The sequence below is a fragment of the Mytilus californianus genome, unplaced genomic scaffold (genome assembly GCF_021869535.1).
Source record: "Mytilus californianus isolate M0D057914Y unplaced genomic scaffold, xbMytCali1.0.p SCAF_2, whole genome shotgun sequence".
Lineage (NCBI taxonomy): Eukaryota > Metazoa > Mollusca > Bivalvia > Mytilida > Mytilidae > Mytilus > Mytilus californianus.
Genome location: NW_026262668.1, coordinates 67,058,812 through 67,082,648, shown reverse-complemented (window position 1 = coordinate 67,082,648; position 23,837 = coordinate 67,058,812). Strand labels below are relative to the sequence as shown.

At 32.3% G+C, this 23,837-nt stretch overlaps 2 protein-coding genes across 9 annotated transcripts in view; both read right to left on the bottom strand.

Moving 5' to 3' along the window:
* LOC127728027 (transient receptor potential cation channel subfamily M member-like 2) overlaps window positions 1–13,597 on the bottom strand; it is a 94,569-nt gene extending 80,972 nt beyond the window's left edge. For 7 of the 8 annotated variants that reach the window (XR_007993980.1, XM_052235176.1, XM_052235179.1 and 4 more), the window contains exons 1-2: window positions 13,476–13,597; window positions 2,465–2,667 (exon numbers count right to left, since the gene is read on the bottom strand). Coding sequence is in view for 7 of the 8 variants with exons in the window: in XM_052235176.1 (XP_052091136.1) it covers window positions 2,465–2,611 (147 nt within the window). In the remaining variant the exon portion in view is untranslated. Of the gene's footprint in view, window positions 1–2,464; window positions 2,668–13,471 lie in introns of all 8 variants that reach the window. The other variant, XM_052235178.1, reaches the window with a different exon arrangement.
* A 4,526-nt stretch (window positions 13,598–18,123) lies between these two features.
* Window positions 18,124–22,310, bottom strand: LOC127728073 (E3 ubiquitin-protein ligase TRIM71-like). Its single transcript, XM_052235267.1, has 2 exons — window positions 22,217–22,310; window positions 18,124–19,910 (listed from the first exon to the last, which is right to left on the bottom strand). The coding sequence occupies exon 2, from the start codon at window positions 19,849–19,851 to the stop codon at window positions 18,178–18,180; it is 1,674 nt and encodes a 557-aa protein (XP_052091227.1). The 5' UTR covers window positions 19,852–19,910; window positions 22,217–22,310; the 3' UTR covers window positions 18,124–18,177.
* Window positions 22,311–23,837: the final 1,527 nt, after the last annotated feature.

The window sequence follows — 23,837 nt, the reverse complement described above, 5'->3', positions numbered from 1 at the left end:
AAAATTTTTCCTTATAAATATGTTCTTTAAATGTGCAGTAGACTTGGGAATTTCTAGATGTGTTTAGTGTTGTTGGGTTGCATGCAGTTACATTTATGTACCCCATATATCTCAGATCTCTTATGCTCATATTTCTTTATTAATGTTAACATTTCTAATATAGAAATAAGATGTAACCAGGTTGCAAAAGACAATTTTTCGTTAAATAACACATACATGTATGTGACATTCAAAAAAATTAAACAGGCAGTAAATGTAAGTTGATAAGAATAAAGATCTAGAAACATTTTTTCTCTGGCCAAATCTTACTCAAGTAAGTTTTAGCTAAAGAATATATTGATATGATTGTGTTATCTAAAAAACTTTGAAAATCAAGTGTAAAGTTGTATGGTTAGGAAAAGTTCCATTAAAACATATCTTCTACCCTAGGACAACAAAAGTTTTTTCTAGTTAACCACTTAAAATAGTAATATTCAGCTAAAAATCTACTTCTGCTATAGAAAAGCAATTTTAAAAGGATCCTAGCATAAGAGTCTTTCTATTGTGGATGTGTTATATAAATGACATCTCAATCATTTCCCTTTTTTGTGTCCTGGTATTCCTTATTTGCCATTATTTTCCCTTTAATTCCAACAAACCAATCATGTGGTCACACATGATTTCCCCCTTAGTTTTGTAACATGTATGATAAAATATTCTATATTAATTTGATTATACATGTATAATAATAATTGGTATTTTCTCAATACATTCTCAAAACAAATGTTTAACAGGTGATAGATAACAAATGATCAAAGAATATAATCTATGGTTCAGTAATATTAATGATTTTCTAAAAAATATCAGTTTTTTTTTATAATTACAGTTGTGGGAACATGTATTGATTTTGAAAAGGTAACAATACATATGCACTTACTTAACCATAAAGGTAAATATGTCATATTCAATTTTTCTGAACAAAAGATACTGAGTAGACAGTTCATTTAACCATTTTTCATAAATATGCTCAATTACTTTCTGGAATTTATGTGGGAAATCATACAATCTATATGATAGTCTGTTTTTTTGTTTTTTTTCTCAATACATTCTCAGAGGTGCATATCTGTTATCAATATAAATAAAAGATTTTGTTGAGTCTAGTCAATTAAATAGCAACTAAATGACACAAAGGTCAACATAAATATTTGTGCATATCCAAATGTCAAGCTCAATTAAATAGATTTTATGCTTTTGACCATGGTAATCAAAATATCAATTTTCATACTTATTCTGGTTGACTTTTTAGATGATATCTTAATTCAATATTTTTACTTTTGAAGCAGCGCATGCATACTTATTACTGTAAATTCAGAAATGTTTGCCTGTGGTAATCATTGTGATTGTTGAACATATGACAAAAATGAGAGATTAATTATTGTGATTTAAGGAAATGCTGCATACAAATAATGCTATCAAAATTTATAATGCAATTTTTTATTTTTGTAAAACCTATCCTGTTGCCACTTAGCAACAATAAAGACATTGCAAAAATTATAAACAGTAGTGTGTCTGTTTTCTGTTTGTTTGTCCACACTTTATAATTTATAGCATTAGCTCCTCCTCACCAGGCATCCCACATGGAATTTTCACTTGGTTCATGTGGGATAACTCATTACATTGGTTGAAATGAACTACTGTGATTTCCGGATCCCAGTTAAATAAAAACTGATAATTTAACACGTGAATTAATCCGATAATTTCACTACTCTGATGTCATACAACAAAAGGTGTTGTCAAGACATTGCGATGACGTTGCATCAAAACTAATTGAGAATGCGTAAAAAAATTAATATAGTTCCTTTTATTATCTATTTAATTTCCCTTAAAACACCCAGACAATGTAATAAAAAGAATAACTAATCAAAGAATTCAAATATCGAAACTATTCAATTTGTGACAACACTGATAATTAACTCATGTCCGTATCATGATTTATTGAGTTGTTCAGTCACTGAATTTTTCTATATTTGAATTCTTTTATAAATTATTCTTAGCTGATTTATACTTTCTAAAAACTGTTGATTTTTTTTCTTTAATCTATTTGTGGTTCGCTTGATCCCTGTTCTTAATTGGTCAAAATTACAATTATGACGTCAAACTTTCTTGTCTCCCTTTTTTTTGCTATTGTGACATCACTCAAAATGGTGAACATGTCTGATAATGTGACATAGAAAGTGCACTAGAACACAATCTTTTGGAAAGGAAAGATTCCATTTCCAATATGTTGTTTATAATTCATTTACGAAACAGATTTCAACATCATATTTCTTGTAATAGGATATTTCTCCAATCTCAACATTTAAAATTCTAAATATTTAAAAGTTGGGTACACCTCTCGTTTTTAAGTTGGAAAATTTCACTTTCTGAAGAAAAGGAATATTGTTTCACATTTGATACAGTAGAAGAATCTATATTTGTCACTTACTTGTGGTACAGCAGATCCAACATCCTCGGCTACCTCTGCTACCTCTGCATAGTGTAGACTTGCCACACTGTCAGGCCGCTCCATCAGTTCATCAGGAGGTTCATCCATTGGACGTACTTTAATTGTACTCATCTTACTCCTTGTCATCAACTACTTCATCTTGGTTCTGTCATGAATAGATATCTTCAAAACTTTTATTGATACTGGAATAAAAATCAATGATACAAATTTATACCTCATTGAAAGTATATTGATAAGCCTGATAGCTTTATGTATTTATTATCTTAGTTTTCATAGAGTTTTACCCTTATCTGTGATGATGCTTTGGTGACTTACTTTTTTTTCGCTGTATATATAGTGCAAAACAACATATCATGTGTATTGTGTATTCCTATATTTGTTAAAAACAACTCATGTGCTACATCATTGGCAGTGTTGCTGTGGGTACAAACAGCAATATCCAGATCTGGATTTATAGACTGAGTTCCTATATATTCAACTGTTTCTTAATTTTATGTTTTACAAATAATTACTGCACACCTGGTCCGTGCAAGATGTAGACTTTGTCCTGTACTGAACTGTCCTTTAAATAAACTTATTCTAAAAGGTTACCAATTCAACACTATAATTAGATCATTAAATATTGTTTTTATTGATACTAATATTGATTTTGTTATCAGTAAATTAAAAGCAAACTAAATATTATTGCTAAATACAAATACACATTCATGGCTCTACAATCTGTCGATACCTGTATCTTGGCATTGCACAAGCATGTGACAAGGTCATGTTTTTTCTCTGACTGTTTATGACGTCTTTACACTAAATCCATTGGATGTTGGATGTGTACGGATTGATAATTTAGTCTTAGATGCATGATTTTTTTTTATTAGTTGTTAATTAAGTGGCTTTGAACTAGCTGTCAGTAACTGCGAGTACTCTCAGATCTGTACTTAGTGTCTTTTTGTTGTTTGGATGTACAAGTACCCGGCCACGTCCACTTGTACTTGTATTATTATCCATCTGATGAGGTTAGGGGGAGGGTTGGGATCCCGTTAACATGTTTAACCCCGCCACATACTGTATGTATGTGCCTGTCCCAAGTCAGGAGCCTGTAATTCAGTGAATGTCGTTTGTTTATGTGTTACATATTTGTTTTTCGTTCATTTTTTGTACATAAATTAGGCCGTTAGTTTTCTCGTTTGAATTGTTTTACATTGTCATTTCAGGGCCTTTTATAGCTGACTGTGCGGTATGAGCTTTGCTCATTGTTGAAGGCCGTATGGTGACCTATAGTTGTTAATTTCTGTGTCATTTGGTCTCTTGTGGAGAGTTGTCTCATTGGCAATCATACCACATCTTTCTTTTACAAAGATTGGACTATATATCTATGCCTTTTTCGTTAGTAGTTTTATCATTTTCTTTTTCAAAATTATTTAAAAAATTCAGTAATTCAAGTCCTCCCCATTATCAATCTCTTACTTTATTTTACTATCGTTTGCAAATACTGTAAATTCAGTTGTTATCATGTCACATTGTGTGCTATCAAATTAAAGGACAAAAATGGAAGAATTGATAAAACACAAATAAATTTAAAATTATTGGGTAACTAGTCTTGTTTCAATTGATATCATTAAAACATTGCAAAAAATTTTCAATAAACATTAAAACATGTTGAACAGGTGGGTCAAATTACCATAGAGGATACAATAATCAACTGGGATAAAATATTCCAAATTGATATAAACAGAGATTTGCTCTGATCAAATGTAGCAATGTCTCCATTAAAGCGGGACAGAAGGACCTTTTTTCGAGATGTTGGGATTAATTGGGCCTTTATTTTTGCAGGAATTCAGGATTGGGCTTTTATTTTCATGGGAATTCAGGATTTACACCTATTGGGACTCAGGAATAAAAGATGAATTTTTCAGGATTCAAGAATGTTTTATTTCTCTAGGAATTTGGGATGACATCCCCTCCTACTGCCCCTCATTAAACTTTAATAATGCCATAAATATTTGCAAGATTAATTCCTTTCAAAATCTAAACCTTCCAAGGGATCAACTCATAGAAAAAAGACAATTAATTTGTGAATCAAAATTGGTACCTTTTTAAAAGTCTTATTTGATTTGTCTAATTAGTTGTTCTTTAATACCTACCCCTCTGTAAGTAACATATTGGCCATACCTTCATTTATAATGAACAACATTTCTCCTTTTAATTTTACACAATGCCTTTTGATATGATTAATTATTCCACACTGACAAGCCTTCATTATTATAAAAAAAATTATGTATACATATTAGCTAATCAAATATGTAATATCATATACATGCTCTCATATTGCTGAAATAGGATTTAATTAAAATCTATATTTTCTAATATATCCTTCTTGCTAATGCATTTTTGATTAAACTTCAAATATTTATTTTTCAATCATGCATTATTAATTCAAAGAAAATATATACATGTATCTATTGTCTGCGACAACATTTTAGTATTAAATTGATCATAAGTTTTATAAATACTGTGTAGAAAAGGTTACAGTTTTATGCACAATAAAATTATTCAATACTTTCAGTGATCATTGCATGATTTATTGGTCTTAACATGATATTGCTTATATCATGCAATTACTTGAAATCTTAACACTTACATAAGAAATATAACCTGAAAATATTTTATGTGGAATGTGATTACAAAAAGTACTGGTTTTAAAGAAACACTCTAAACTTTCAATGACCATAAAAGGGGCAATCAATGACTTAAAAGTTATTAAATAAACTGTTAACACAGAGATATGTCTCGCCTTTTTGTTATTTTGATAGTAAAATGCAAATGTTGAAATTAAAACATGTAAGTTATGCAAAATATTCAAAGTCAATGAACCATGACTGATGGTACAGGGCAAAATAATCCCCATGGAAATGAGATGTGCCATTGCTAATACAACTGCATACCAAATATCATTGATCTTCCACTAAATGTTCCTTATAAACTGACCTAATCACAAACTAAAACATGTAAACTAAGCAAAAGTTTTAAAGTCAATAAACCGTGACTGAGGGAGTGGGGCCAAATAATCGCCATGGAAATGATATGTGCCAATGTTTATAAACTGCATACCAAATATCATTGATCTACCACTAGTACACTGGTTCCCCATAAAACTGACCTAATCACAAACTAAAACATTGTTGACAACGCTGCCACCACCAACGCTGCTGCCGCCCGAAACAGCATACCTATGTTTCGCTTTTTGACTCCATCAAGACAAGACAAAAATGAATCAATTTCAAAATCATCTTACAATAAAATGCCTTGGCATGCCATAAATGACCTTGTGAACAGCAAGTAATCTGTTGACAATGGCAATAATTCGAACAATAGGGAACAACCATAAAGAAACAAAAACTAAATCTATAACTATAGCATTATATAGACATATTACTGATGCATTTTTTTAATATCTGAAAAACAAACCTATTCTGACATGAAAACTTATGATCAATGAAAATAGGGTCAGGATCAGATGAACTCTGTCAGACTGACATAAACACCTTTCAATAATTTTATATACCAAATATACCTGTCATATTACTTAAACAATTCTATTATCTTAAAAAAAGAGTGCACATGATGAAATGTTTCACCTGGTTTACTTATATCCATGATTGAAGTTATCTTGAAAGTCTGTAATATGAAGGTTTTACTACAAGTATCACATAAACTTAACATTATCAATGATCCATAAAAATGGGGTCAACCTGCCAGACAGACATGTACACCTTACAATCATTCCATACACTAAATATAGAGGCCAAACTGCTTTTAGTATCTGAGAAATAAACCATACCACATTGACCAATGAACCATGAAAATGAGGTCAATGTGGTATAAACCCTGCCACACTGCCATGTACACCTTACAATCATTCCATTCACCAAATGTACTTGAATTATTGCTTATATACTAATAGTATCTTATAAACTGACAAAACCCTGAAAAATTAACATTGAACAATGAGCCATGAAACTGAGGTCAAGGTCAAATGAAACATGCCAGATAGACATGTCACATGTACATCTTACAATCATTCAATACACCAAATATATTAACCCTATTGCTAATCATTAGTATAGATTTGAGAAATAGACTAGAACAGAACTTGATTGTATATGCTGATCATGTTGATATCCAACATCAGGATATATAAGGCAGCATGTAGTAGTCATGTACCATCAACAAGTGCAAACCTAAATGTTTGACTAAAGTACAAAACATATAGAATATGTTCCTGTTTGGACTTCTCTTATCAAGGAGTAAAGACCCATGCTAAAAGGCTTTCATTTGGTTCTACAGAATAGAATAATTATACAGCCTGACTGGTTGGAATGCGGAAGGTTAAATCCAACGGCTTGTACACTACTTGTAAGTCTTTATGGTTTCTGCATGTGATTAAGCCATGGCTACATGTATACCTCTCTGAGGGGACAGTATAAGTAAATGACTTTTACTAATAAACTTTCTGCCCATTCTCAAAAATTTCCAACTTCTGGCATGATCTTGGTTGACATGTACTTAGCAAAAATCTTTTTAATTGGCTTTCCATCTAATTTGTTCTTGACACATGAATTTGCATCAGAAAATGCCATAAGACATTTAACCAACAAAAATTCCACAAACAGCAGCAATAACATAGAAGTAGTTTAAATATATGCATCTTCACAAAATAAATACATAGACATTGTTAAAAACAGTTTCACAGAATAAATATATTGTACAATGTATATTACCTGATATCTAAAAGCTTTCTTTAAAAATCCTTGTAAAATTTATGCTTTAACTTATGAGATTATTTTTAAAGTAAATAAACTTTTATCCCACGGCCAAGGTGTCATTCATGATATAAATGTAATAAACTGAATTATTATTATCTATCATGGTATGTTTATATTAACCTTATTTACCATCCAAGAAAAATAGAAAAACGTGTAGGAATTTAAAGTAAGCAAATTTTTCAGAAATAACACAAATTTCTCATTAAATTATTCTACAAATTTATATACCCATCAAGAAACTGAAATTTTTACATTCAGTTAAAATACAATTGTTTTGTTATAAATAAGGCCGTTAATTTTCTCAATTGAATATATTGTTTCATATTTTTCATGATGGGGCCTTTTATAGCCGACTATACGGTATGGATTTTTCTCATTGTTGAAGGCTGTACGGTTGCCTATAATTGCTTACATCCACTTTATTTTAACTTTGGTGGATAGTTGTCTTATTGGCAATCATACCTCGTCTCCTTATTTTTATAATGAAACTACAATTGCTAATACATTTACATATTTCATTTATAAATGTTTCCTACATTAAATAGTTCCTCAAATAGGAATAAAAGATGAAAGCCAACAATAAACTTACATAATGCACCCTGAAGGTGAGACTGTATCCCTTAATAATAATCATAAACAATTTTTAAGCTCATATTAGAGCCTCATCATAACTCTCATATAAATTGTATTAGCATATAAATTGATATTATCACAAACTTTAACATGCAAACTATGAAAAAGTTTCAAAGTCAATGGTGCATGACTGAGGTGATTGATAGGATCAAATAATCTCTTATAGAAATAAGATGAGCCAATGCTAATACAGCTGCATACCAAATATCACTGAATTTTCACAAGTGGTTACCCTTAAACTAACCTACATGTACTGGTAATCACAAACTTTAACCCTACAGACACCTGAAAATAGCATGCTTATGTCTTGCCTCCCTGACTTCTTCAAGGCAAGATAAAAATATAAAACCAGAATTTTTTTTACATATAAAATTGATTATCTGGACACAAATTACATTGTTTCTATGCAGTGTATGCACACATTTGTTGAAAATATTATAGAAAAGGCATATGCTGACTTAACTACTAAAATGTAACATGTTATGAGTTAGATACATGTTTGTAATCAGAGCCATGTAATGACCATGAAAATTTGCATTACATGTATATTCTTTTATTAATTTTAAATCCAACGGATTTCACTGTCCTAATTTTAATTCAATTTGATCCATATGTTCATGTATCTTACATGCTTATGTAATAATTTAATTCAAAAAGTTTGAGCATGCCAATATAAACTGGTACCAGAGTCTATTCCCCCTAAAACATATGATTTTTCGGTACTTATTTTACATTGATTGTCAATGAAAACAAGTACAATTATTGAATAAATGATTTTTCTTTTACATGCTATTTTAGAAAATTTGTCTCATGACCTCAATTTTTATATGTAGCTTTTCACTGTCCTGACGTTTGTTCTGTTATATATATCCATTAAATAATTTTACAGCTATTGACAGTAGGAATCAACAGTACTCAAATCCTCAGGAAATGGTGTACTCAAATCCTCAGGAAATGGGTATCATATTAAACCATGATTTTAAAAATATAAACATAAACAAAAATAGAAAAAGAAAAAGACATACAAAGCAATAATACATGTAATAACAAAAAAGGGAGAAGATACCAACCAAAAATCACGTCAAAAAAGAGAGACACCTCCTTAGCCAACATGAACTTAGAAATTAGAAGTGAACTTGACAGCACTTGATACAATTTGCTGTTGACACACGTCTTTTTAAATTATAAAACCCTCCTGAATCAATTGAAATATTTATCTTGTATAAATTACAGTGAGCCATCTTGTTTTCCAAAGTTAGAATAGGGAATGGAAACAGGGATTGTGTCAAAGAGACAACAACCCACCAAAGAGCAGAATACAGCTCATGTCCATCAATGGGTCTTCAACGCATGGAGAAAATCTTACACCTAGAGGCGAGCTTCAGCTGGCCCCTGAACAATAATGTATACTATAAAAAAGAAGATGTGGCAGTATTCTCCCCAGAATTTTTGGATAGCTCTGCGGTAAGCGCGCAATATTAGATTGATTCACCACAGTGGTATGATTGCCAATGAGACAACTCTCCACAAGAGACCAAATGACACAGAAATTAACAACTATAGGTCACTGTACGGCCTTCAACAATGAGCAAAGCCCATACAGCACAGTCAGCTATAAAAGGCCCCGAAATGACAATGTAAAACAATTCAAACGAGAAAACTAACTAGTTCAGCCAAATGAACGCCACACTACACTTGGAAACATACAAACAAACAAAAATTAATAAAAAATACAAGAGTAACAAAGGTAGACGCTCTATACTTGGGACATGTGCAAAAATGTTGTGTGGTTAAACAAGTTTTGTGAGATCTCAACCCTCCCCTATACCTTCAACTAATGTGGAGTAAACAAAATCACAGCAATACGCACAGTTAAACTCAGTTTAAAAGAAGTCAAAGTCCGATGTTAGAATAGTCAACAGATTAACTAAGCAAAATGAAAATGATAACATAAATTAACAAAGGACTACTAGCAATTACTAACATGCCAGCTCCAAACATCAATTATACTGAGTGAAAGATTATGTCTTCATCATATAAAAATCAACCACTATACATTTTTGTACCTCCCATTAGGGGTTTAGTATCATGCCATCATAAATTATATGAGAACATAACCCATATCATGCCAACAACTGGTTTCAGAATTAATGTGTTTATTTCCAATGCAAAGACCCTGAGTGAATCAATATTAATTCCAAAAAATGCCATATTTAATGACTTGACAACAGTATCATAACTATATCCCTTGTGAATAAGTCTTGTAAAGTTTCGGTAAGCTTGTGTGGTGAATGATGACATTTTTGCGCTTTGTATAGAATAATACCATAAAAGATGGTATGTGAAATACCTGAACGTATGAGATGTCTGCACGTTGATTTATATTTACAAATTATGTCCTTGTACCAATGATAAAATTTAGTAAAAGTTTTGACAAATTTGAGATATTGAAAACCCTGGTAAAATAATTTTTCTGTAATACAAAGATTTAGTTTATTTTGGCACCTTCTGTGGGAACAAAAACTAGAAACTATAAAGAGCCTGTGCCGTTCATCTAGGTCTATATGCATCATCAACATCATGTACATAAAAGTTGAAGTCCATTATAAAGAGTTCACTAAATCTGTATAACAAGCAGTTTCCTTTCATATGACACCTTTTTTTCTTCTGTAGGATAGTAAGTGGTTCAAATATATGCCTATTGAGACTAAAATTACACGCAAGTTTTCCACTAAAAAGTGAAAAAAACTTTGCATCAGACTATAATGTCTGCAAAAAAAGTTGAATGCAAGAGTCCTATTGTATTCAGACTTCTTGCATCATGTCACCTTAGAATAGAAAGGACCAAAAAGAAACAAATTTCTATTTACTATAGCTTCTATATGCATTTTTATATGTAATTATGTGTAACGGCCTAAATTGACCCTACATTATTTTTAGTTTTACATGGCCTAGGACCATTTTATACTCATGTGGTATGCTATTTGTAACTTTTCTTTCCATTTAAAGTACATTGAATATATATGAAAGAATTATTTATTCTAGCAAAATTACTTCACAAATTTTAATTTGGTGGACAAAATTACAAATTTTATATACATGTAAGCCACCCCCCACCCCCCCCCCCCCCCCCCCCCCCCCCCCTTCATTGGAAAATCTCTATTTTCAGACACAGGCTCATATAAATTTGACTTTTGAAGAATTGTTATAAATCTGATACATCAAATGAGTGTTCAGCTGCTTTATATACATGCTACATAATATATTAAGGCATTTAAAAAGTAATTTTTTTCAATATTTAAATTTTGTAGGCCCAAATCTTGATAGTTGAAATTGTTTGATTTAAACATAAAAAATAAACACCCAAAGTTCAAATATAAGAATGACCATATGATCTCTAATATATATTCTATTGCCATGAAACTTGGTAAACTGTCTTATAATTCCCTAATCTTAAATCATGCCAAGTTTTATTAAAATTGGTCAATTCTTTCTATCCTATTAGGTCCGGGGACACAGTTATCGTCCTTTGATTTTCGTTGCCTACGAATAGAGTCCCTAGTGTGGACAGTGTATAACTTGCAAATTTTTTTCATACACCTTCCAAATTTACTTCTTTATTTTTTATGCCTCAAATAGTAAGTAGGGGGATGAAATTACATGTAAAAAAAATTTGGGGCATAAATTTTTAGGTAAAGTAGTGATTTGGTCCAGTTTGAAAAGGTCATAAATTAGTATGTCTGAAGCTGTCAAACTGGATTACAGACCCCCTTAACATAAAATTATCCATATTTTGAGTTACAGCCGATTGACTTTTCTATAATTGATCCCAAAAGTAGTACACAACACTGTAAAAATCGTTTTGGATAGAGCAGGTGCGATTTTTTTAATTTGCGTTTTTTGTCTACAAGAAATGCACTACCAACTAACTGTGTTCTCGGGCCAATAGAATGCAACAGAATTAACTAAAAACGTAACATGTCTGTCATGTCTATTTTACAACCAAACATATAAGCATATAGAAAATGGTGAACTTTCAGTAGGAGAGTGTAAAACACAGGAATCAGACTCAGTGAACACACAATTTATTTCCAGATTTTGACATACCCCAAAAAAAAATGTTTTTTTTAAAAATTGCCTACCTACCGACCATATTTGTTTTCAGGATGTAACTGGAACCACACATATATTTTTATTTGGCCTTAGGACATGTAGGAATTGAAGATTTCGGCCAATTTTCAAAAATTGTATTTAATAACAGGTTTCTAGTCTAGTGATAAAAAAATTAGTTTTTATTGACAAACATGGCTATGTTTCAAATGGAGCTTAAAAAATAAGAACAACACTTATTAAATTACATGAATTACATGTGTCCGAAGCGAAGCGCTTTTCTGGATTAACCTTCATCAGGAACTTGCGAAGCCAAATATTTGAAAGCCAAAGGATGTATAAGAATAGAAACAGTTGTTAAAAGAGCTATATACATGTAGTACTAAATAGGACCTAAAAATATTAATTCCTTTGATTGTGAAGCTGAGACTACTATAACACATGTGTTATAGTAGTCTCAGTGTGAAGTAATGAATTCACCAGTTTTTTTCTTGTTAGCCTGTTAAATGACACATACAGCACATCATCTTCGTCTTGAAATCTGCAGGGAATTTTGTAAAATTTATTTTTTGACTGATTGTGTGGCATATCTATTCAGAAATTTATGTTTTTGTGAACCTATCTCTGTTTTTTATTTAATAAACCCCAATCTAATCAGTTTGTAGGTCCACCATATAATGATCACTAAATTGTATATATATATAATATATAAATATAATTTCAAATCAGCATATCTCTTCTTTCTTTTATTTTGTTTAAAATCTTACATGAGGGTAGTAATGCCCTTTACCGTCAGTCGTCAAACGGTCATTTTCGGCTACCGTTAGCGTCAAATTGGTTAAAATTTTACCATGAATTGTCAAAATATCATTGTCCTGATTCGTCAGAGGTCTCAAATAATTATCGTTAGCGTCATTTTTGGAATAAAATTAACGTGATGCGTCAAAATCAGTCGATTTTTTTATCGTCTAAAAGAAAGTGTACACTTTATCGTTATGCACCAAAAATTATCGTTAGCGTCATTTGGCAAGAATTTTTACCGTTATTCGTCATGAAGGTACCCCCATTACTACCCTCTTACATGACAGAAAATAGCTACTATATATACTGCATATGAATACTTTCTAAAAATTGAATAAAAGTTGGTAAGCATCTTGTACGAGTTGACATAGATTCTTTATTATGAACTGTAAACGTCAAATTGTATAAATTGCTTTAATGCTGTTATTAGGGTAGCTGCGGAACCGTAGCTCTTATATAGTCCTTGTGATAGCAAATTAAAGTCAAAAAAAAAATCATAAGGACCATAACATGCTTAAAAACTGCGTTCTAGGTCTTTATCGGGAAATACAATGTTTATATTAATCCCTTTTCGTATTCTGTTTATATATCTTTAATAACAAACATTATTACACCTTCTTACCTACCGCTAGTAATAATCCTTCACTTTTTCATTCCAGTAATTGCCTCCAAATTTACGAAGATTTATCGAATGGGTGTTTGATATTCAATTATTTTTTCGATAGCTCCTAAACATTTTAAAGACAAGTCCTTCTCACGAACCGGAAGTAATATAATGACCTAGCAACACAGTAAACAGACAGGTGCCCCTTTTGAATTTTGTCTGAGACAAGAACAATAAAAAAATGTGCATGGCTATATATTAGTCTGTTTTTTGTTAAGTTTGAGTATGCTACAAAGTGACTTGAAAATCGACTGGTTTCGTGTAGACAAGAAATATGTCCAGGGTTGAAAATAATAATAACAACTCGTCCCATTGCCGTCGTCCGATCGACCTGCGCGCCCCAACTCTTTACACACTTGCCCACTTTCCCCCTTCAAGCCTCTCAACAAACTCGTATCACTGGTGAAAAGTAGACAAATATAACTATGATTATTGTTAATTGATAAGATCAAAAGAGGGGTCTACTCATAATCAGTCATCGTAATATTTCGAATAGACATGCCAACGACTGGTGTGTGTGTGTCATGTTACAATAATCATATGGATATTCCTCTATCCCCCCTAACAGTTTCGCATACGGTCATCATGGTCATACAAAGCAAAATATGCTAATGAACAAGGATTTGTATAGTACTATATATACACATCCTTGTAATGGAAAATGAATTTATTCAATAAAAAGAAGCATTTTCTCTTATATGTTTAAACGATTGTAAATAAATTAATTGTTGCTTTTTGTACTATCAATTTTGTGACTTGAATTTCTGTTCGGCGTTGAATTACCAACCGACAGCCGTAGCGGCATACTTTTACAAATTGTGACTTAGATGGAGAGTTGTCTCATTGGCACTCATACCACATCTTCTTATATCTATATTCATTAGTCTAAGATATTTATTTGTGCAAACATATTTACATTAAATGGCATGGCATGAAATACAAATAATAAAACTGACAATTGTTTCTGAGAATGACAGTGGCTTTCATAAGAAAAATTTAATAACAATTTTTTGTGTATTCTTGAAAAAAAATAATTTAGATTTAAAATGCAAAATAAATCGAAAAATGTACACATATGTTTAATAACATTAAGTGGAGGGTTATTTCGTTGTAGCCTCGGATTTCTTCCAAGGTACTATTTGCTGTAAGATCCTGTAAGACGAGGAGAAAGTGTATCACCTAGGCCTGTTCTTATTTTCACCCTACGACGCAGTACACTTTTTATTCACAAGAAAGAAATCTCACTGAAACCTTAGAAACAGATTGTTCTATATATTTTAAACTGTTTGTATAAGTGTACGCGTATGATTCTGTACTGACTGGCCAATACAAGCATGACAAAAGAGGATCTACAAATGCAACTCAATTATGTTAACGAGTTCTGTACAGCATGATTGATGGACAATGACATGCAGTTAAAAGACAAAAATGCTGGTCTTTGCAAAAGGAAGACAATCAAATAACTGGTACTTAACTTAAACAACGACAAAAATAGAAGTAGTTAAGGAATTCAGCTATCTTACATTATATATTACATATGTTTAAATTGTACTTAACAATATGCTTATTTTTTCAGAATACGTATATGGCACCTTACTCATTCATTGCATATTTAATACATTGTATTTATCTCAGTATACTTTGTTATTGCTTTTAAATAATAAATCATATATACTATTGCATATATATATTTATATATTGTTATTATTTAAACATGCTTCAACATTTAGATAGCTTTTTTTAATAAGAGACAATCATATATAAACTTTACAGTGACTTTTATAATGACTGGCGAACCGCTGCTCAACAGTGTGGAGCCTCAACAATATTAATGAACGCAATTTCATAAAATTTAAACATGTATTTATTTTATGTATTTAGGTTTCTCTCAATAAGGCATAGCATTAAATAACAGACTGATTTTTTTTTATTTATCCCCAATCCTTCCCCTGTTGCATAAATGATCTACCAGACTCCTAATCATTATAGCAAACTATGGTAGTCTGTTTTGCACACTCTTCATTCGGCACAACTATATAGAATAACATTAACGGTACCGATTTTTCTGCACCAGATGCGCATTTCGAAAATAAACGTCTCTTCAGTGATGCTCGAGGCCAAACTATTTGAAAATCTAAAACTTATAAAAAAATGATTAGTTTATTAACCAAAGGGAAGTTTGGTTTTCAGCGCGTTTGTCTTGAACTTTCCTATTGATTTGGCCTTCGACTTGAATTGGTTGATTCGCTGTTATTTCGAATCTGGCATACTAAGTTATAAGCTTTGTATCTTTGATGAGGTTTTGTTAGAATGTATATCAAAGATTGATTCAGAAATGGTCAAGAGATCTTCTGTGAATGGTTGTAACAGGTAACACAATCTTTATATGAGATGCTGAACACATTAAATTGGTCACCACTACATGTATCGTAGAGTAGAAATAAAAGAGTCGTCAAAGATAGGCTAGCCGGTGCTAGGGGCCGTCTTAAACTTGCAGTGAGGTGAGAGGTTTTTTTTTTGCTCCGTGTTGAAGGCATCATTGTGACTTTGAGATGAAGAACAGCAAACAATACGCTGTTCCTTTGCTTATTGTGTGTGGTTTTTTTTTGCTCTGCATGTACTGATTTTGTGTTATGTATGGATAACCCATATCCTTTGTTTTTCTATTAGACTTGTCATAAAGTATAAGATCACGAAGATCCAAGAACTACAGTCTCCTTTAGTTGACATCTTGAGAGATCACTGCTGCTGTTCTCTGTACACTAATTGAAAATAAATTCTCTTGTACATTGCATCTATAACCCATTTGGTTCTATGTACATAATAATAAAACCCGAATTTGTCCTTCATCTGCACTCATCTATCCAATTGTAAAATATGGCACCGAATTTACTAGTCTTATCAATTTTCCCCGTTGATCAATGCATTTCATAAGACCACGTATACATGCAATAGGAAAAAATCATAATAGCGGCCTGTTTGATGGATAATTGAAAACAATGACCAAAAAATTCAAGCAATATATCGTCCAAGAAAAAGAGACTTTCAGTAATGAAAATATTGCTATCAACCGAGATTTTGTGCTTCTTGACTACAAACAAATTCATGTGATAAATCAAATCCGTTGAGATATACAAACCCTGCGATAGTCTCTGTAGCAGTTTAAACCATTCACAAATCAGGGCGTTTGGGCTTGAGATATGGTAAATATAATATATATTTATTTGTTAATACCGTAATTTGACATAACGACATTTTATTCTGTGGGTGTGTGTGTGTGTGTGTGTTCGGATTTCACAGTGGTCTGCTGTCTCATTTACATTTACCCCATATAAAAAGTATGGGATCGTCATCAAGAAAAGGAAAATTAACAAAAGGAAAGCGTCGACCGTGCCCTGTTTGTAATGAAATTGTCATATACTATGAATAGATTTGTGTTTATTTATCTTTCAACACCATGCGTGACTGCGCTACAGCAGAATCTTGCTTTATGTTTTCCGACTTAAGTTATAGTGACTAACGTTGGCGCGAAATCTCTGCATTCTAAACAATCATACAAAATGCTATCACCTTGTCGTTTCCATGCACTATGTGCAGATTGTCCAGTCATGTTGTTAAACGGTTTAACATAAAATCTGTAGTAATCCTAGTAAAAGATACAGACATCATAGACACTATAAGTACCTGCAAAATGGCCTACGTAACCTATTGGCGAATTATCATTATTTATTCACTTAGCATTCTCACTAGACAAGGGATTTTAAAAAGCATTATGGCTGTCATCATTACTTAATGTTTTCTTTGTCTCAATTAAACACCGGATATGAAACAGATATAACAAAGAAAACTCTTCTATCTCTCTAGTTGTCGAATCCATCTTGCATCCGAATTCATAATTGAAATAAAATAACTAAAGATTTATATCGTTATAATAGACTACCATATATAAATAAGGAGATGGTGCATGACTGCAAATGATACAACTATCCACCAAAGTTCAAATGAAGTGGTTTAAAGCAATTATAGGCAACCGTACAGCCTTTCACAATGACAAAAACATACACCGTATAGTCGGCTATAAAAGGCCTCAACATAAAAAATATGAAACAATTCAATTGAGAAAACTAACGGGTTAATTTTGAACAAAACAACTTTAATATACGAAAACAAATATGACAGACATGAACCAACGACAACCACTGAACTATAGGCTCTCGATTTGGGACAGGCTTATAAATAATGTGGCGGGATTAAACATGTTTGAAGGCGCCAACCCTCCCCTAACATGAGACAGTGGTGTAATAGTAAAACATAAGAACAAATTATTAAAATCAGTTGAAAAGGGCTTAACTCATCAGATTGATACAAAGCAGAAAAACATCAATCAAAAACACAGACCGGACGTGGAAGGGTATTTATACATCCCTCACAACAAAAAAGAAACCAAGTGCAGATCTGAGAGTATATACTCGCAGTTACTGACAGCAAGTTCAAAGCCAATTACAACTAATAAAAAATCGTGTATCTAAGACTAAACTTCATTGAGACAAGGGACCGGCATGCAGCTGATAATTTTGGGAACTAAGAAAAAATATCAACATCTGAATACATATTTTAAGTAGGAATTCTAAAACTTTATTTCAAATTTAAAGATGATGAGTCATCTATGTCAATGTGAATACAACAACATGTTTGTTACTGTAAGTAACGAACATTCTACGGCTACCATGATGAGATGATATTACCCGAGGATAGGTGAGGTCATGTTGTTTTCCCAAAATAACTTCCCTCTGGTGACCGTCTGCTGACACGTGTAAAACATTGTGTGAATCCCGTCCAACGACGAAGACCGTTCCATCTCTGTTTAGGGTTATACCCAAAGGATACTTCATCTTGTTATACTTCAGCCTGAATATTTCTTCACCAGTCATGTCAATGCAGTGCACGGATTTTCTGTACCAGTCAGTGTAATAGATTCTCCCAGGCCCAACACACACGTATTCAACAAAGGTCACGTCAATCGGTAACGCAGTATCAACTTGACCCTCCTCGTCTAAAATTAGCATACCGGACCCTCTGCATACTACGACCGTCCTGCCTCCATAGCTTGATAAACCATAAATACGACCTTTCACATTTGTTTCTTGCGTCACACGCATGGTCTTTATGTCGAAGAATTGTACCATTCTATCACTGGGTAACGTGAGCGCTGCTTTATTCAAACCGACTTCTGTGACGTCCCACGGTTTACCATTAAGCTTCACCTCTACGAAGACGGTTCCATTTTCATTGTAAATAAGTAAACGCTTATTGTTGTTGTCAGCTAGAACGATTCTTCCATCAGAAAGAAAAACTCCACCAGTTATTGCTGCATTCCTATCTGAACGTGGTACAATGAAATCGTGTTTTATCTCGGTTCGTGTTTCGTGAAGTATACCTTTAACATATAGGGGAGCGTGTTTAACTCTTTCCGTCGTTGTAAAAACATAACATGGTGAAATCTTCGTTTGTATAAAACCCAACGGTTTTGCAAGAGTTGGAATTTCAACAGCATTCTGGTTAAACTCTAGATTGATGTCAACACGGCTTAGTCTGTCGCTGATCGTTTCCAGATACTCTTCCTGTGACAGCTGAAGGTTTTCAAGCTCTCGCATAGCAAGGAGCAGGTGGACATTTGTGGCTTGGTTTTTTATCTTTTTTGATGATTGTTGATAATCCCTGATAGTATGTATGCGATTATCTAGTTCTTGGGCTTGCAACTGCAAGTCTTCGACGTGTTTCTGGTGCATTTCTGTAACCTCTGTATTAAGCTCCTTTTCCAACATATCAAGATGTCTAGTTATATTCTCTCGAAATCGTTTAATTTCAAGTAGCATATGGGTTTTCTGTTTGTCCAGTACTTGTATGTTTAGGACTCGGTCTTGCTTAAGTTTTTCCAATAGGTTAACCACATAATACATTCTGTCCTCAAGGTCGGCAAGCGCTGGCGAAAATTTAGCGTTTTCTGCTGCCTTTTCTATTGTAACGATTGCATCGCAATTCTTATGTTCATTTGCAACACATATTGCACACATAGGCTCTTCATGTAAAGTGCAATAAAATTCGTTTCTTTTAAGTGCATGACGTTCACAAAAGGCTTTGATTTTAACTAATGAAGTAGGAAACTGGTCATTTTCTACTACTGGAATCAGCCTGTGATCTCTGCTTACTTTGAATGTTTGATGGTATGCTTCGCACTCTTTACACAAGGCTTCTTGACACTCTGTACACCAGACACGTGCAAGTTTTATAGAACTTCTCTGATTGCATGGGTCACAGTATCGGCTACCACTTGTCATTTTACTGGTTAAGATATTTAGCCATATTAATAGATTTATTTTCCCTTCTCGGTTCAACTCTAGAAATAAAACGTTTTAGATATTAATGAATAAGTAAATTCTTATTATAGATATGAATGTCAAAAATGGTTTTCCAATGCTTACGGTCCTACGCCCTGTCAATGCTTATATTTTGGGATTGCACACAATCATTTTACACTACATCCATTGAAGGTGTACTAGTCGATTTTTTTGTCTGGAAAACATGATTTATTTATTATAGTTGTAATGAGCTTTGAACTAACTTTCAGTAACTGCGAGTACTTAGTCTATTAAGTGTTTCTCGTTTCTCGTTTTTTATATATAATTAGACCGTTGGTTTTCCCGTTTGAATGGTTTTACACTAGTAATTTTTGGGGCCCTTTATAGCTTGCTGTTCGGTGTGAGCCAAAGCTCCGTGTTGAAGACCGTACTTTGACATATATATAATGGTTTACTTTTATAAATTTTGACTTGGATGGAGAGTTGTCTCATTGGCACTCATACCACATCTTCTTATATCTATTAGATTGGTGGTTTGTGTCTTTAGTCTATTATAAGGGTTTTAAGTTTGTGCTTTGTGATGATTCAAATCTTTTTCAACTGCATGATTTTTATAGTTTGTTCTTATGTTGTGCTGTTACACCACTGTCCCAGCTGCAGGTTAGGGGGAGGGTTGAGTGATCGCAAACATGTTTAACCCCGCCACATTCAGTATGTGCTTGTCCCAAGTCAGGAGCCTGTAAATCAGTGCATGTAGTTGGTTTCTGTATATTATATTTTTTTTATTTTTTGTTTATTGTTTTATAAATCAAACCTTTGGTTTTCTCGTTTGAACAGTTTTACATTGTGTCATGTCGGGGTTTTTATAGCGCAAAAGATGACCTGTAATTTTTTTTACGTCTCTGGTGGATAGTTGTCTCGTTGACAATCCTATCAAGCTTCTTATTTTTGTAGAGCAGTAAAACAATAACATCATTTGGAATGTCAATAAATAAGTTTTAGTACAAGTTAACTCATGAACAGCACTAATCAGTCTGTCACAGATAGAATTTTATCTGAAGTTTGTGACTTTGCAGGTTCATATATATAATACCCCTGTTATTTTTTATATCCCACTTTGCTCGGTTTTCATAACTTCACACATTTACAATGTCAGACACTTGTAGATACGGTTAAACATTGTTTTGCTTAAACTTCAACTGAACAACACACGAGCAAGTCAGTTTGGTGTAACAAAACTTGAGTGATTGATTGGTGATTGCTTTACGCCGCATCAGCATAAAAAGGCTATGTCGCGGCGAGAGCTATTTAAATAATTTAGCAAGAGACAGTTTAAAAAGTAGACAAAGCATATCTTGAGGTGATGTTTTTTATATACTTATGTTGATTATTTCTTTATTTGCGAATTACATATACAAGTTTTAAATTATTAACAAACAGAACAGCAAAAAATATATGGTAATAATTCTAATTGAAATGAACACACAAAAACCTGGTAAAACTGGTACAGTTTAAAATTTGAGCAAAGTGTATTGTGCTTGTTTGTCTCTTTTATTCTGGTTATTCCCTCTCAGCTGATTTGTCAACCGAATCAAAAGAATTTGTCAAAGACCAGTGAACCTTGATTGTTAAATGAAGTTTAACAGTAAGAAGTAACTAATACACATGTAACAAATTTTAGTGATTTTAAACAATTGGAGAGAAACTTGACACTCGTCAGCAAATGAAATATTACAAGATAGGACAATTGTATATATATATCTCAATCGCAATTTATTTTAAATTGTTTAATTGAAATAATAGTTTCCATCCATTTCACGTCAGTGCAGAGGGAGTTATCATAATATAATACACACAGATAAAAACAACTATATACCGTCAGCACAAAATTCAAGCACTTTCATTTATAAAATTTTAGTCATTGGAGGAAGACGAGTCCTGACGCAGCTGTTCACAAAATTATAAAAAATATAAGATTACAAATGAATTCGAGTTTGATGAGGAAAAAAAAAAGAAATATCGAATACAAAAATGTGACCGACGGAAACGAGACCGCCTATGATTAGGTAGAAGCACAACTTTAACAGGTTTTGCAACATAGACACCTTCATCCCGTTCTTAATCGGGATGAAAAGGGCTCGGGGTGGGTGTGTATCAGCTTACAAAAAGGCCAAGAATTACTTCGAAATGTTAAAAGAATAACGCCTCATGCAGTCACTCATGTTGTTCATAATAGATCTGCCTCCAACAGTTACAAAGAAGAGTATAGCATCGAATAAAGCGATTCTCTAGAATTTAAAGATTTAATTTTATAAAAGATTTATACAATATCTCATCAACTTACCACTAAATTAATATCCAACATTTCAACTTTCATATTTTTGAAGAAATTGAAACTAAAAGAATTCTAATGTGGTTCGTTAACGGCATACAAAGGGTTGAAATATGACCTGTAAATATATGTCAGATAATAATTCAAAACCAATATAGAATATTTTGTTGTAAAATTATGCATGTGTAGGAAACAGTCTCGACCAACCTGGTTCAAGGGACCTTGCATGTTGGCGATCTGTAACGTTTATATCTGCTAATTAATATAAGTTTATGGTGAAGAAAATTGCTCGCTGATTATATTTTTTTATTTTGTAAACAACGGCAATTTTCGTATGTACTCAAAAAATATGCAGAGAAAAATATATCTTTATAGCCTATACTTTTCTATAAATATTTTAGTCTATTTTTTCATATATTAGCGAAAACATGAAATGTTATACTAATGATAAGGTGTGATTTCGTCCTGATTTGAGTGAAACATCTCTTTCATGATAGCTAAAGCTTATGAATTCTTTAGTAATTGAAAGGACACACAGTTGATTAAAAATAAATAACTTTAAAATAATGGAATTCCTAGCGATCTAAAGAAAATTTAACATAAAAATAAGAAGATATGGTATGATTGCCAATGAGACTACTATCCATCAGAGACCAAAGGTCATAGAAGTAAGCAACAATAGGTCACCATACGGCCTTCTTACTTACGCAAAATAATCAAAGACCGATTTTTGTTGTTGAACATTTTGAAATGATGTTCTTAATTGAATATTTGGCACTGTCCGGTTTTAGGTAATTAGAGTGGGGTTTTCCGCCATATTGGATTGTAAAATAGGAGAGAACAATTTGTCTAGATCTGACATTAAATAATCAAATTTTGAGACAGGAATAAAATTAATTTGTAAGACTTTTTATCTAAATGGAGAAAATCATGTGATTGATCTTACTATATATGAAGGTTTTTTTTTCAAATACAGAACATTTTTTGTTTGAGTCAGGTTTTTTTTAACTTGGCATTATAAGAGGAAATAACTCAGATAATTCAATTTTATAAAGGAATGTACAATAAACTTATCTACTTTGATTTGTAGCAAGAAAAGAGAAAACGATGATCTCAAGTTTTATTGAAAGTCCATTATAAGAGTTATTTTCTCATGTCTCATTTCATATTTCTAACGTTTATTTTTCTTTCTATTCAAACAAGTGGATTTTTTTTCTTCATGTAAATTCTTTACTAAATCTTACAATTTTGCACAACCAGTAGCTTGCAAACGATTTAAAATGTTTTAATTTAGAACCCGTTTTACTTTGATTATATCGTTATTGTAAATTTTCAGTTTGTAAAAGAGACGTTTTGACAAACCATGTTTTGCTCATTCAATCGTAAATCACAGAATTTGTTAATGTACGTGCCTGTCTTTAGCCAGGATCCGGTAGTCTTGTAATTGTCGTTTGTTGCCGGCATACATATTAAAAACAGCAATGAAATTATTTTAACAAAAAGGATTTTATCAAGAAGTACCTGATCGTTGTTCAACATAATGCCTCACAGAGTAAATAAAAGATTTAAATCATATTTTAACATGCAAAAACATCAACAGAATTTGTAACTTGCATTATAGTTAATTCATAGT

Coding starts and splice junctions, on each gene's coding strand:
- LOC127728073 (XM_052235267.1), bottom strand. CDS start 19,851: ATGACAAGTGGTAGCCGATACTGTGACCCATGCAATCAGAGAAGTTCT.